This window comes from Zalophus californianus, chromosome 4 (assembly GCF_009762305.2).
Source record: "Zalophus californianus isolate mZalCal1 chromosome 4, mZalCal1.pri.v2, whole genome shotgun sequence".
Classification (NCBI taxonomy): domain Eukaryota; kingdom Metazoa; phylum Chordata; class Mammalia; order Carnivora; family Otariidae; genus Zalophus; species Zalophus californianus.
This window is the reverse complement of record NC_045598.1, coordinates 106,355,850-106,371,042: the sequence shown is the minus strand read 5'-3', so window position 1 is coordinate 106,371,042 and position 15,193 is coordinate 106,355,850. Positions and strand designations below refer to the sequence as shown.

The window sequence follows — 15,193 nt, the reverse complement described above, 5'->3', positions numbered from 1 at the left end:
ATAAAAATTTTTTATGAGAATTTTTTTAATATCAAAATGAGTACTGTATGAAATTTTCATTCTATAAATCAAATGCTGTAAAAGTATTGCCAATTGCTTTTGCATATCTGAAACAAATTTATATATTATATATATATTTGATCCATCTATTTTTATTAACATATGTATTATTTCAGGGGTACAGGTCTGTGATTCATCAGTCTTACACATTTCACAGCACTCACCATAGCACATACCTTCCCCAGTGTCCATCACCCAGCCACCCCATCTCTCCCACCCCCCTCCACTCCAGCAACACTCAGTTTGTTTCCTGAGGTTGAGTCTCTTATGGTTTGTCTCCTTCTCTGGTTTCGTCTAGTTTCATTTTTCCCTCCCGTCCCCTATGATCCTCTGTATTGTTTCTCAAATTTATATATATATAATATATATATATATATTTTGGGGGGTGTTGAGTTTGAGAAGTTCTTTATAGACTTGGAAATCAATGCTTTGTCTGTATTGTCATTTGCAAATATCTTCTCCCATTCTGTGGGTAAAAATGGGCAGAAGACATGAACAGACACTTCTCAAAAGAAGACATACAAATGGCTAACAGACACATGAAAAAATGTTCATCATCATTAGCCACCAGGGAAATTCAAATTAAAACCATTTTGAGATACCACCTTACACCAGTCAGAATGGCAAAAATTGACACGGCAAGAAACAACAAATGTTGGAGAGGTTGTGGAGAAAGGGGAACCCTCTTACACTGTTGGTGGGAATGCAAGTTGGTACAGCCACTTTGGAAAACAGTGTGGAGGTGCCTCAAAAAATTAAAAATAGAGCTACCCTATGACCCAGCAATTGCACTCCTGGGCCTTTACCCCAAAGACACAGATGTAGTGAAAAGAAGGGCCATATGCACCCCAATGTTCATAGCAGCAATGTCCGCAATAGCCAAACTGTGGAAAGAGCTGAGATGCCTTTCAACAGATGAATGGATAAAGAAGATGTGGAATATTATGGAATAGAATATTACTCAGCCATCAGAAAGGATGAATACCCAACTTTTACATCAACATGGATGAGACTGGAGGAGATTATGCTAAGTGAATTAAGTCAAGCAGAGAAAGTCAATTATCATATGATTTCACTTATTTGTGGAATATAAGGAATACCATGGAGGACATTAGAAGAAGGAAGGGAAAAATGAAGAGGGGGTAATCGGAGGGAGAGAGGAACCATGAGAGACTATGGACTCAGAGAAACAAACTGAGGGTTTTAGAAGGGAAGAGGAGGGGGGGATGGGTTATCCCGGTGATGGGTATTAAGGAGGGCATGTACTGCATGGAGCACTGGGTGTTATATGGAAACAATGAACCATGAAACACTACATCAAAAATTAATGTTGTATTGCATGGTCACTAACATAACATAATAAAATAAAATAAAAATTTTTTAAAAATTATATATATATATTTAAAACATCTCAATGTAGTAAATCTTTCATCCATTTTGAGTTTATTTTTGTGTATGGTGTAAGAAAGTGGTCGAGTTTCATTTCCCTGCATGTTGCTGTCCAGTTTTCTCAACACCATTTTTTGAAGAGACTGACTTTTCTCCATTGGATAATCTTTCCTGCTTTGTCAAAGATTAGTTGACTGTCAGTTGTGGATCCACTTCTGGGTTCTCTGTTCTGTTCCATTGATTTATGTGTCTGATTTTGTGCCAGTACCATACTGTCTTAATGACTACAGCTTTGTAATATAGCTTGAAATCTGGAATTGTGATGCCTCCAGTTTTGTTTTCTTTTTCAGAATTACTTTGGCTAGTCGGGATCTTTTGTGTCTCCATATAAATTTTAGGATTGTTTGTTCTAGCTCTGTGAAAAATGCTGCTGGTATTTTGATAGGGATTGCATTAAATGTGTATATTGTTTTTGGGGTAGTATACGCATTTTAACAATGTTTGTTCTTCCAACCCATGAGCATGGAATGCTTTTCCATTTCTTTGTGTCCTCTTCAATTTTTTTCATAAGTGTTCCATAGTTTTCAGAGTACAGATCCTTTACCTCTTTAGGTAGGTTTATTCCTAGGTATCTTAACGATGCATATTCTATGGAACCCATACAAATTAGGAGACACACAGTAAACTCATTATAACAATTGTCTGGTGGGGGAGGTATGGAGGAATGAGAGTGAAGAATGGAAATAGTTAATCAACCATTCCAAAAAAGCATCTACATAGACCAATAATGAAATATGCCATGAAGTGAGGACTATGGTCTACTCAAATCTCTACTACTGGAATTTAAAAATAGGCCTTGGTGTCCTGGATGTTGGGAGAGAATAGAAGACCTAAAAACAAAAGGGTTCTGGATCTCTGACTTGAGAAGATAAAAGGAATGTTAGACAAGGAAGCAGTTAAATCATTTTCTAAAGCAAGCACCATGCTTAGACACCCAGGTAGTTACCATAGTTGAACAGGGCTGGGGCCATAGACTCACAGTCCTATTTCTGCAGAAGTTCCTAGAAGCAGGCCTCCAGCATCCCCAGAGAAGCCCTTGCTCTTGCTCCCAGTGGAATGTATCAAAAAATAAAGTATAATGTGATTGGTATTGACTCAGTCTGCTTTGGAGGAAAAATGGAGCTATGAAAGAATTGGGGGGAGGGTTTGTTTATTCCTCCTTCTCCCCTCTCTCTATTACTTCTCTTTCCTTAACATGCCCCAGTTATCTTGGTGTTTTTTTAATTTATTATAAACACAGAACATAGTAAAAAGCAATTAGCAATTCTATCAGTCAGTTCCACTTCCATTTGAAGTAACAAAAAAAAACTCAACTCAAACTTTGATAAGTGAAAAGGAGAATGTATTGGTTCATATAATTCAAAAGTCCTAGATAGAACTTGCAGGCAGTATTCAATTGGAGGCTCAAAGGGTATCATCAGAGTTGAGTGAATCTCTCAGTCTCTCAGCTTGCTTTTCTCTTTGCTGACTCCATTTTCGGGCAGACTGTTGGCATACAGTCACAAGACGGCTGCAGCATCTCAGCCTACACAATTCCAGGCTCAAATCTCAAGGTGTAGGGGGAGGGGGAACATGGAATGATGTCTCCTTGATGGCGGTTCACACAGGTGTCCTGAGATCTTCTCTGCCTTTGTTAACCCAGGTTGCATGCCCACTCACCATTGCCTAGTAATAGCCAAGTAACATTCTTCACCCTCCAAGTCAAAAGCAGACCCTCTACCCCACCACAACCATAAGTAGTAAGAGTAGGCAGTGGGTAAATGCCCACATCAAAATCAGGGACTGTTGTAGAGGGTAGAATGTATACAAGGGAGTTAAACAATAAAAGTATCTGGGGGAATTTTCAACAAATTTTTAGTATTTACATTTATCATTCACTATTCATCAAAAGCTACACTCTTCCTGAAACAGAAGAAAACCTTCTCTTTGATCTCCTAGAGATAGTAAAGGAATCCAACAGATCACACTGCTCGCTAAAGGACCTTCAATAACTTCCATAATCTCAGGGAGAGGGGGTCAACTCTTGAAGAAAAAGTCCTTGAAAAAGAAAACAAAAATACACATATTTTCTGCTCTTCTCTTTTGATGGAAACCATACACATGTAAAAATTAAATCAAAATAAGAATGCCTTAAAAAAGAATGACATATTGGGTTCTAAGTCCATAAGATTTCATAATTACATAATATTAATAATTACCATTTATTGAACACCTGCTATGTCAGGCAGAGTGCCAGACCATTGTATGTAATTCACTTAAGAACCTTGATGACCACGCAAATTATGCATTATAATCCTTACTTTAAAGATGAGGAAACAGGCTCAGGGAAGTTAGGAAATTTGCTCAATCACAGACCCGGTAACTGGAGGAGCCAGCAATTAGAGGCAAGTCTGTGCAGTTGCAACACTGTGCTCTCCACACTATCCCATGGATTTTGTGATCTTGATATTAATTAGGGCTCTGATACTGTGACCACAGTGTTATTTGAATCCAATCATTTCATATACCTCAACTAAAAAATTCTTATAATTTGGAATTTCATGGAGAAAATAAAACATTTCTTAATTATTAATTCTGTACTGTAAAAAGAACTGTAAACAGTTTTCTGTGAATTGCTGTAAACATAAATATATATTAACTGCTTCCAGAGTACACTTTGCAAGAGTAACTGATGTTCTGGTTAGAAAAATGATAGAATGGGGGTTCCTGGGTAGTTCAGTTGGTTGAGCATCTGATTCTTGATTTCAGCTCAGGTAATGATCTCAGGGTCTGAGACTGAGCCCCATGTCAGGTTCCACACTCAGCAGGAAGTCTGCTTGTCCTTCTCTCTCCCTCTCTCAAATAAATAAATAAAATCTTAAAAAAAAAAAAAAACGACGGAATGAGTTACAGAGGTAGAAACAGGGGGAAACAAACCATAAGAAACTCTTAATGATAGAGAACAAACTGAAGGTTGATAGAGGGAAGTGGGTGGGGAATGGGCTAGATGGATAATGAGTATTAAGGAGGACACTTGTGATGAGCACTGGATGTCATGTTTAACTGATGAATCACTAAATTCTACTCCTGAAATCAATATGACACTATATGTTAACCAACTAGAATTTAAATAAAAATTAAATAAATAAATAAGAGGTAAAATCAAGGAAATATGGATTTAAATTATTAAACAAAAATTGAGGACAAAAACTTCCTCAATTTCTCAAGGACATCTGCAGAGAAGCAGAGAAGTCATCTTGACAAAACTGCAGACAAAATATATGGGCTCCAGAATGACACACTGATTTAATAATAAACAATGCCACAAAAAGTTGTCTGATCTAGCCCAGGGGACTTTGTCCCAAGTTACTCAGATATCCTAAAAAAAAGATAAATCCCCTGAAATTAATAATCTAAGAAACAGAAAATCTGGTCATATTCAGGCAATGCTGATAAAAAAGGAGGAATGTTGGTGGGGCAAGAGTCCACCTCTACTTCAACAAGATCACCATTGTTGTGAAAATCTAGGAAGTTAACAAGAAGAGTATCATTAGTCTCATAGTCATACTTTAAAGACTCTGGAGGCTTGGGTCTCAGTGACTCTTAGAGACATAAGGTACTTTAGAGTTCTTTTAAACTTTTTCTATAAGCAGAAATTGTAAATAATATGCCAGTATAACTCTAGAGTGGTTCTGATGTTCACTTCTGATCCCACCAGTTCCTAGTGATTAGACTATGCAGCCCTGCTGGTCCTGCAGCTAAGCCACATACACCACTCTGGGGCCTCCCCTGGCTATGCCTTTGTGAGAGAGGTGTGATTTAGTCAAAGTCTGGAGCTAGCTACACCAATATTTGTGGGGATTATCAATCAAGCATCTGCCTAATCTACAGAGTGTAGGTAGGAAATTATGATGGATGAATAAACAAGAGACTTGCAAGGTGGTGGGGGGGGGTACTAAAGTCCAAGTTGACAAAAAGTGGGTGCAGAGCAGATGGAGGGGTCTTCAGGTACTAGAAGTTCAGATTCCCCCTCACCCATTCAACTACTGACCTTCAGCAGAAGGAATTTAAGGATGGAAGTTTCCCAGAGCTCAGGAATCAGCATCAGATCATCTGTGCTGATAATTTGTCTTTGATGCCTCTCAGTTATGATAACAAAGTCTCTGCTTGGCTCTTTGTCCGTGAGTGTCTCATGTTAGAAACTCTTCTTTATTTTTCTGTCTTCTCTACTTCCAAAATTAAAATCCTGGCCTGAAAGTTGAACCATAGGGTCCTGTCCTATTATTGGTACCAACTTCCCATCACCTGCCCATCTAAATCTCCTATTCCTGGCTTCTTCGTCATTGAGTTCTGTCCACCTGTCAGACCCTACTCTATTGAGATTACCTCTTCTGAACCTGTCTGTCTCCACTAGCTGCTTCCCAAGACTCTGGCCTATGGCTCCTTTTTCTTTGCCCTCCCTTAGTCTCCATGTTCAATGCATCATCAAGCTCTACTTCTGAATATCTCTTCCCTTCAATACCGATGCCAATACCTTGGTCTGAAACCTCTTTATCTCCCCTCCTTTTTTCAAGTTGCCAAATCCTTGCCAGTATCAAAATCTATTCACCATTCATATTCTTAGTGGAGGTATTTTTACTAAATAAAAATCTGGTCCTGTCAGTTTTCTACTTAAAAACTCTTTAGTTGCTATCCAATATAAATAAGATAATATCCACATCATTTAGCATGGCTTTTGAGGCCTTTCCATATAGTCTTCCACTTCCACCTCCCTCTGTTTTCTCGCATACAATCCAAAAGTTCAATCTTTAAAGATCAGCTCATTGTCTGTAGTGTCATTTGCAAATATCTTCTCCCATTCTGTGGGTTGCCTCTTTGTTTTGTTGGCTATTTCCTTTGCTGTGCAGAAGCTTTTTATCTTGATGAAGTCCCAAAAGTTCATTTTTGCTTTTGCTTCACTAGCCTTTGGAGCTGTATCTTGAAAGAAGTTGCTGTGGCTGATGTCAAAGAGGTTACTGCCTATGTTCTCCTCTAAGATTTTGATGGATTCCTCTCTCACATTGAGGTCTTTCATCCACTTTGAGTTTATCTTTGTGTATGGTATAGGAGAACGGTCGAGTTTCATTCTTCTGTATATAGCAGTCCAATTTTCCCAGCACCACTTATTGAAAATCTGATTTCCAAGGTCTATAAAGAACTTCTCAAACTCAACACCCAAAAAACAAATAATCAAGTCAAAAAATGGGCAGAAGACATGAACAGACAGTTCTCAAAAGAAGCATACAAATGGCTAACACACACATGAAAAAATGTTCATCATCATTAGCCATCAGGGAAATTCAAATCAAAACCACATTGAGATACCACTTTACACCAGTCAGAATGGCAAAAATTGACAGGGCAAAAAACAACAAATGTTGGAGAGGTTGTGGAGAAAGGGGAATCCTCTTGCACTATTGGTAAGAAAGCAAGTTGGTACAGCCACTTTGGAAAACAGTGTGGAGCTGCTTCAAAAAATTAAAAATAGAGCTATCCTATGACCCAGCAATTGCACTCCTGGGTATTTACCCCAAAGACACAGATGTAGTGAAATGAAGGGCCATATGCACCCCAATGTTCATAGCAGCAATGTCCACAATAGCCAAACTTGGAAAGAGCTGAGATGCCCTTCAACAGATGAATGGATAAAGAAGATATGGTCCATGGAATATTACTCAGCCATCAGAAAGGATGAATACCCAACTTTTACATGAACATGGATGGGACTGGAGGAGATTATGCTAAGTGAAATAAGTCAAGCAGAGAAAGCCAATTATCTTATGGTTTCACTTATTTGTGGAACATAAGGAATAGCATGGAGGACATTAGGAGAAGGAAGGGAAAAATGAAGGGGGGGGGAACCGTAGGGGGAGATGAACCATGAGAGACTATAGATTCTGAGAAACAAACAGATTTTAGAGGGGCAGGGGTTAGGGGGATGGGTTATCCCGGTGATGGGTATTAAGGAGGGCACATACTGCATGGAGCACTGGGTGTTATATGAAAACAATGAATCATGGAACACTACATCAAAAATTAATCATATACTGTATGGTGACTAACATAACATAATAAAATTAAATTAAATTTAAAAAAAGAAACAAGCAATAGACTGAAATAGACTGAAAGGCAACCTATAGAATGGCAACCTCTATCTAATAAGGGGTTAATATCAAAACTATATAAAGAGTTCATACAAGTTAAAAGCAAAAAAAAAGCTAATAATCCAATTTAAAAATGGGCAAAGGATCTGAAGAGACATTTTTCCAAAAAAAGACATACAAATGGTCGACACGTACACGAAAGATGTTCAATATCACTATCAGAGAAATGCAAATCAAAACCACAAGCTATCACCTCACGAACCTTTTAGAATAGCTATTACCAAAAAGACAAGAGATAACAAATGTTAGTGAGGATGTGGAAAAAAGTGAACCTTCATATACTGTTGGTATGAAATTTAAATTGGCACAGCCACTATGGAAAACAACATGGTAGTCCCTCAAAAAATTAAATATGATCAAGGAACCCCACCCAATTCCTTGGAAATGAAATCAGTATCTCCAAGAAATATCTGCACTCCCATGTTCATTGAAGTATTATTTATAATATCCAAGATATGGAAACAACCTAAATGTCCTTCAGCAGATGAATGGATTAAAAAAATGTGGTATAAACATATGATGGAATATTATTCAGCCATTAAAAAAAGAAGGAACTCCTGCCATTTTTTAAAAAAATTTTATTTATTTGACACAGGGAGAGAGAGAGAGCACAAGCAGGGGGAGTAGGAGAGGGAGAGGGAGAAGCAGGCTCCCCACCGAGCAGGAAGCCCTATGCAGGGCCCGATCCCAGGATCCCAGGACCCCAGGACCGTGACCTGAGCTGAACCAGACGCCCAACCAACTGAGCCACCCAGGTGCCCTGAACTCCTTCCATTTGCAACAACATAGATGAACCTGGAGAACATTATGCTAAGTGACATAAGTAAGACAAAGACAAATACTGTATAGTATCACTTATATGTGGAATCAAAAAAAAGTCAATTTCATAGAAACAGAGTACAGAATGGCAGTTGCCAGGAGCTGGGGGGAGGGTGGTGGCAGGGAATGGGGAGATGTAGGTCAAAGGGTAAAAACTTTCAGTTATAAGAAGAGTAAGCTCTGAGTTACAGCATGGTGACTATAGTTAATAATATAGCATCATATACTTAAAAGTTGCTGAGAATAGATTGTAATTATTCTCACCACATATAAACAAGAGAAAATATGTGAGTTGATGGATGTGTTAATTATCTTGATGTGGGTAATCGTTCCATTTTTGTCAAATCATCACAGTATACAACTTAAATATGTACAACCATCAACTATATTTGTCAATTATTCCTCAATAAAGTTGAGGGGAAAATTTAAAAATACGAGAGAATGAGTTGCTTCCTCACCTCTCTTTCTATAGTAATTTATAAATATCTTTATTATAACACATGTCACATTGTTTACATGTCTACTTTCTTCATTAGATTATGGACTCCTTGAGGACAGGGAGCATGACTTCACTGATAGACCTGTGACAAGTGTGGTGACTGGGGAGTAGTCAGCTGGTAACAAATGCTTGTTGAATGAATGAATGATCTCTGAATACTTAATCTGAACCTCCCTCTGACATCTGCAGAAGTTTCCCCTCCAGAATACACTCTAGTCTATCCATCTGTCTGTAATATCACTACATATAAAGGGAACAGGTAAGAAAGGGGAGTAGGGGCTTATTCCAAATTCTAGCCCTCCTGATCTTCCGCATTACCTGTAATTTCTGGCCTATTCTAGACCCTAGGTGAACAGATGATATTGGTGAAGTCTGGTCAGAATGGCTATAATGTCTCCATCCTGGTTTGCTTCTGGGTCTTTTTTTTTTTTTTCTAGTTTCCTAGTGCTACAACACTCTGTCACCAGAACTTACTGTTTCTATGGGATGAGAAATGGTGATAGCCCATCCTTTACTGCTGATACTAATGATTGCTGATATGACCACTCTTAAGATCTCATAATCTCTCTGCTCATAACCATTAAAAAGTTAAGTCATGAAAACATTTCCCTTAACTACACGGGGTGATCCACTGCTTTTCTATGATCCCTCCTATCATTTTTTTCTGTTCTTACTTTTGTCCCTAATTGTTAAAAGAAAACTTTCATACATACAACACAGTTACTGCATGGATACAACCCCCTTCACATCCTAGAATGCAATGCCTTTGGCTATCTCAGCAGTTGTACAAATGGTTTAATAAACCATCCTGATTTTTAGAAAAATAACTTCCTGGAGAATATTTCCCCACTATTCAAAACACCTGTCCTTGATTATTCTTTCTCTGTGACTGTCTCTCACATATACTTGTGTGTGTGTGTGTGTGTGTGTGTGTGTGTGTGTGTAACACATGGTATTCCAGCTACTGCAGATGCAGAAATCAGTGACACACACACACACACACACACACACACACACACACACACACACACACACACACACGTTTTCTCCATACCTCACAGAAACTGTCAGCGAATGCCTGGGAATGACTACGTCAGGCATGGAAAAAAACGCAAGGCAATTTAGACTGGCATAAAACGGCTTGCTTATATTTAGAGTACACTTATCTTGATAAGTACTGAGTAATGTTAGACACATTTAATCACTATATTGTATACCTCAAATGAATATAACACTGTATATTAACTATACTGGAATTAATTTTTTTAATTTTATTTTATTATGTTATGTTAGTCATCATACACATTAGTTTTTGATGTAGTGATCCATGATTCATTGTTTTTATATAACACCCAGTGCTCCATGCAGTACATGCCCTCCTTAATACCCATCACCGGGATAACCCATCCCTCCAGCCCCCTCCTCCCTAAAACCCTCAGTTCGTATCTCAGAGTCCATCGTTTCCCATGATTCATCTCCCCCTCCGATTTCCACCCCTTCATTTTTCCCTCCCTTCTCCTAATGTCCTCCATGTTATTCACTATGTTCCACAAATAAGTGAAACCATATGATAATTGACTTTCTCTGCTTGACTTAATTCACTTAGCATAATCTCCTCCAGTACCATTCATGTTGACGTAAAAGTTGGGTATTCATCCTTTCTGATGGCTGAGTAATATTCTATTCCATAATATTCCACATCTTCTTTATCCATTCATCTGTTGAAAGGCATCTCAGCTCTTTCCACAGTTTGGCTATTGCGGACATTGCTGCTATGAACATTGGGGTGCATATGGCCCTTCTTTTCACTACATCTGTGTCTTTGGGGTAAAGGCCCAGGAGTGCAATTGCTGGGTCATAGGGTAGCTCTATTTTTAATTTTTTGAGGCACCTCCACACTGTTTTCCAAAGTGGCTGTACCAACTTGCATTCCCACCAACAGTGTAAGAGGGCTCCCCTTTCTCCACAACCTCTCCAACATTTGCTGTTTCTTGCCCTTGACAAAAATTGTCAATTTTTGCCATTCTGACTGGTGTAAGGTGGTATCTCAATGTGGTTTTGATTTGAATTTCCCTGATGGCTAATGATGTTGAACATTTTTTCACGTGTCTGTTAGCCATTTGTATGTCTTCTTTGGCAAAGTGTCTGTTCATGTCTTCTGCCCATTTTTTGACTTGATTGTTTTTTGGGTGTTGAGTTTGAGAAGTTCTTTATAGACCTTGGAAATCAGCGCTTTGTCTGTAGTGTCATTTGCAAATATCTTCTCCCATTCTGTGGGTTGCCTCTTTGTTTTGTTGACTGTTTCCTTTGCTGTGCAGAAGTTTTTATCTTGATGAAGTCCCAAAAGTTCATTTTTGCTTGTTTCACTAGCCTTTGGGTCTGTATCTTGAAAGAAGTTGCTGTGGCTGATGTCAAAGAGGTTACTGCCTATGTTCTCCTCCAGGATTTTGATGGATTCCTGTCTCACATTGAGGTCTTTCATCCATTTTGAGTTTATCTTTGTGTATGGTGTTAGAGAATGATCGAGTTTCATTCTTCTGTATATAGCTATCCAATTTCCCCAGCACCATTTATTGAAGAGACTGTCTTTTTTCCATTGCATTTTTTCCCCTGCTTTGCCAAAGATCTTGAAAAAGAAAAACAAAGCTGGGGGCATCACGTTGCCCAATTTCAAGCTATATTACAAAGCTGTGATCACCAAGACAGCATGGTACTGGCACAAAAACAGATATATAGACCAATGGAACAGAATAGAGAGTCCAGATATGGACCCTCAACTCTATGGTCAAATAATCTTCGAAAAAGCAGGAAAAAATATGCAATGGAAAAAAGACAGTCTCTTCAATAAATGGTGGAATTAAAATTTTAAAAATGGCTTGCTTATATCTGGAAAAAGCTCTTTCTCATTTTCATTGCCCCCACTCCAGTATCCCTTCCCTCCTCTTCTCCATCTCTCCATCTGTCTCTCCATGTCTCTGACTCTGTCTCTGTCTCTGTCTCTCTCTCTCTCTCTCTCAGACACACACACACACACACACACACACACACACACACACACACACACACACACAACACACAGAAGAGGCTAAAGAAAGCAGACTCTGAGGTCACTGAAGGCAACTTGAAATTTTTCCTTGGGATAAACCTTTCCTTCCTTCAACACTGTCCTAGCAAATATAAGCTAGAAGTAGAAGTGTTCTTGCCAGATTCTGCCCCACAGTGTATGGCTAAGCAGGCACACAGGGACAACCATGCCAAGGAATCCAAGAGGATATTCAACATGGAAAAGTTCCAACCCCAAAACAGCACCTCCCAGGAGATGACTACAGCTCCTGCAGGAAATAATTTAACCACAAATTCCAACTCCCCTTCACTCCCACAGCCTATCACCCATCTCAAAGGGCTGTTCCCTTGAATCGTGACAATCTGACCCACATCAGCAGCCCAGAGGCCATATGGCAACATAATGCCTTTCTAGCCCATTGGATAGGAAAAGGGAGGGACAACCAATTGAATGTTTGTCATTGAAATCCTGTAATTTGTGATTTGTCAATATCTCCTGATTTGGGGGAGTTTTCTGCACCCCTTAACACATTCTGACAGCCACAATATGTAACCGTGGACTCCTAAAATGCCTCTGAAACATATCATCATCTGGTAACAATGAAACAAATAATAAATTCTCTATGAAGATAGAGGAGATGCCCCACATCTCAGAGTTCACTGTTGCATGGTCAGTAATTTTAAATGTTTAGGGGGAAAAATTCTTTAGGATTTCAAAGGTAAAAAGCTAATATGCAAGAGGGATCAGCTATGTTGGAAGAAACCAGGGAATGGCCAAGTGCTATCTTCCTGTTCACACTATAAAGTGGAATTGATAATCCTGTTATCCCTGCAGTTATTAAACTGCACTGATCAAATAATCATCTGAATCAAGTCAGGCAAAGAAACTCATTTGAATAATAGAATCATAGCTCTCAGGTTGAAAGAGGAATTTATCAGATATTCACCCAATGTTCCTCTATTTAACCCCCCTCCAAGATATCCCTGGTCTCATACTCATTTCCTGTAACTGATGTAACCTGATCCAATGCAAAGAGGATTTACAGTGAAAAGGCCTCCCTGAGTTGGAGGCCTGGGTCCTGACTTTCTGATTTATCAGCCATGCAACATTGGGCCTCCTGGTCATCAACTACACTATGAGGAGGCTCAACTACTTGACTGCCAACTTCTCAGGCAATTCAAAATTCTCTAGGCAGTGATAGGGAACTATCTCCAAAGATAATTCTCCTCATGTTTGGACAATTCTGACTATTAAACAGTTCTTCACTATACAGAGCCAAAATATGCTTCTCTATAGTTTCTACCCATTTATCTGACTTTTTATACAACCCACGTATAATCCTAATTCTTTGTAAGAGCCACTCATATAATCGAAGACAGACACTCATCTCCCAACCACCTGCTTCTCACTCAGTTCCCTTTACCACCCACCTGGCTAATTATCCTATTTACTCTACTCAGAACATATAACAAGTTGTCCACATCCCTACTGAAAAGTGGTAATCAGAACTGAACAAAAAGCTATAGATACAATCTGGAAAATGCTGAGTGCAGACCACCACCACTTATTCTGTTCTGGCTAAGGTGCTTCTTTTAATGCAGCCTAAAACAGCATTACCTTTCTGTTACAACATCACACTTCTTGTGTCATAATATCCTCCTGCCTTTACTTATGTCTTCTACCCCATCCTTGCAAAGTTTAATTTAGAACCAAAGTCAGAATTTTACCTTTATTTCAGTAGGACTCACTTCTATTAGATCTGAGCTGTGGTGTGACATGCTAAAATTTTCTTGGAGCCTCAGTCTACTCTAAAATTGTTTGCCAGCTGCCCAAATTTTCATCCAAGCAATTGATGAAAATATAATGATCATAATCATGGTCAAGAAAACAGTCCTGGAGCAGACCACTAGACTGCCCTCCACATTGATATAAATCTGCAAGATTTGGGTCTCTGCCATTAAAACCTCAGATCCCAGGTTGCCCCATCCTTGCCATTCTCTGAACTCCACCTTTCTGAGCTCACACACATACCACAGCCAAGTCTTTCTGCTGCCCCTGCAATGGTCTCCACAGTAAGTTCCCGCCAGGACTTAGGCACTTTCAGAGAAACTGCTATTTAAAACACTAAAATGATAAATAAACCTAACAAAAAAGGAGAAAAGTTCACACCCATAGCTGCATGGGTTGTAGAAATAATGTGGGAGTTGGAGTTAGAATGACCTGGGATTGAATCCTGGTTTTGTAACTTACTCACTGGGTAACCTCAGGCACCCTACCACTATCAGTTCCCTCATCTCAAAAATAGGGATAATAATAATGACCTCATGGGGTTGTTCTGAGGATTAGAAGTGATACATGCAAAATCTCAGCACATCCTCAGCACCAAATGGGCATGCAATATAGATTACTTTTATTATTACAGCATGGTGAGAGAGACAAGAACGCAATAACTACTGGCAAAAAAGACAAGTAAACCCAGGAAGAAAAGGGGAGAAGATGAAGATGTGTTCTGTGGACAGTAACTAATGTTCCACAAAAGAAAGAACTGATGGTCCAGTAAGGTTAGAAATAAGGGCATTAAACAACATTTTCAAAACTCAGACACATTTCTGTCTCATTGGCTTTAAACAAGATTGGCCACCCCCTTGCATTTCTTATTTTATCATGCCCCAGAAACTGTCATAGGACACAAAAGATGATTCAAACCTACTCAACACTAGGGTGAGAAGAAACACAAAATGGGGCAGGGGGTGCAGACATATAAGTAAATAATTACAATAAAATATCACCAATGCCATGAGAAAGATAAATACAGAGCATGTGGGAAACTGTGATCTATCTGGAGATGTCAGGTAAGGCTTTATGAAGAAGGGAATGATCCCGGAAAGTTTTAAAGGGTGAGGAGAAGATAAGATTAAGGGACTCTTCAGGTAGTAAGGATAGTAGTAGAGATTTTAAACAGTGGGATACCACTAAAGTATCATCCAAGAAATGTTTATCAGTCCAGAGTGACTTTCCCATAGAATACAAACAGTAAGACACGCAGCTGGAAAGATACAGATTCATGCCTATTGTGAAGGGGCCTCTAGGTTAAGGAGAAAAATTTTGGAATTCTACCCA

General features: G+C 39.0%; 1 protein-coding gene across 1 annotated transcript in view; it reads left to right on the top strand.

Moving 5' to 3' along the window:
- The window catches only part of LOC113917005 (alpha/beta hydrolase domain-containing protein 17B-like), a 67,476-nt gene extending 59,158 nt beyond the window's left edge, over positions 1–8,318 (top strand). Inside the window, exon 4 of the mRNA XM_027584402.2 lies at positions 8,291–8,318. Coding sequence (XP_027440203.2) covers positions 8,291–8,318 — 28 coding nt within the window. The remainder of the gene's footprint in view (positions 1–8,290) is intronic.
- Positions 8,319–15,193: the final 6,875 nt, after the last annotated feature.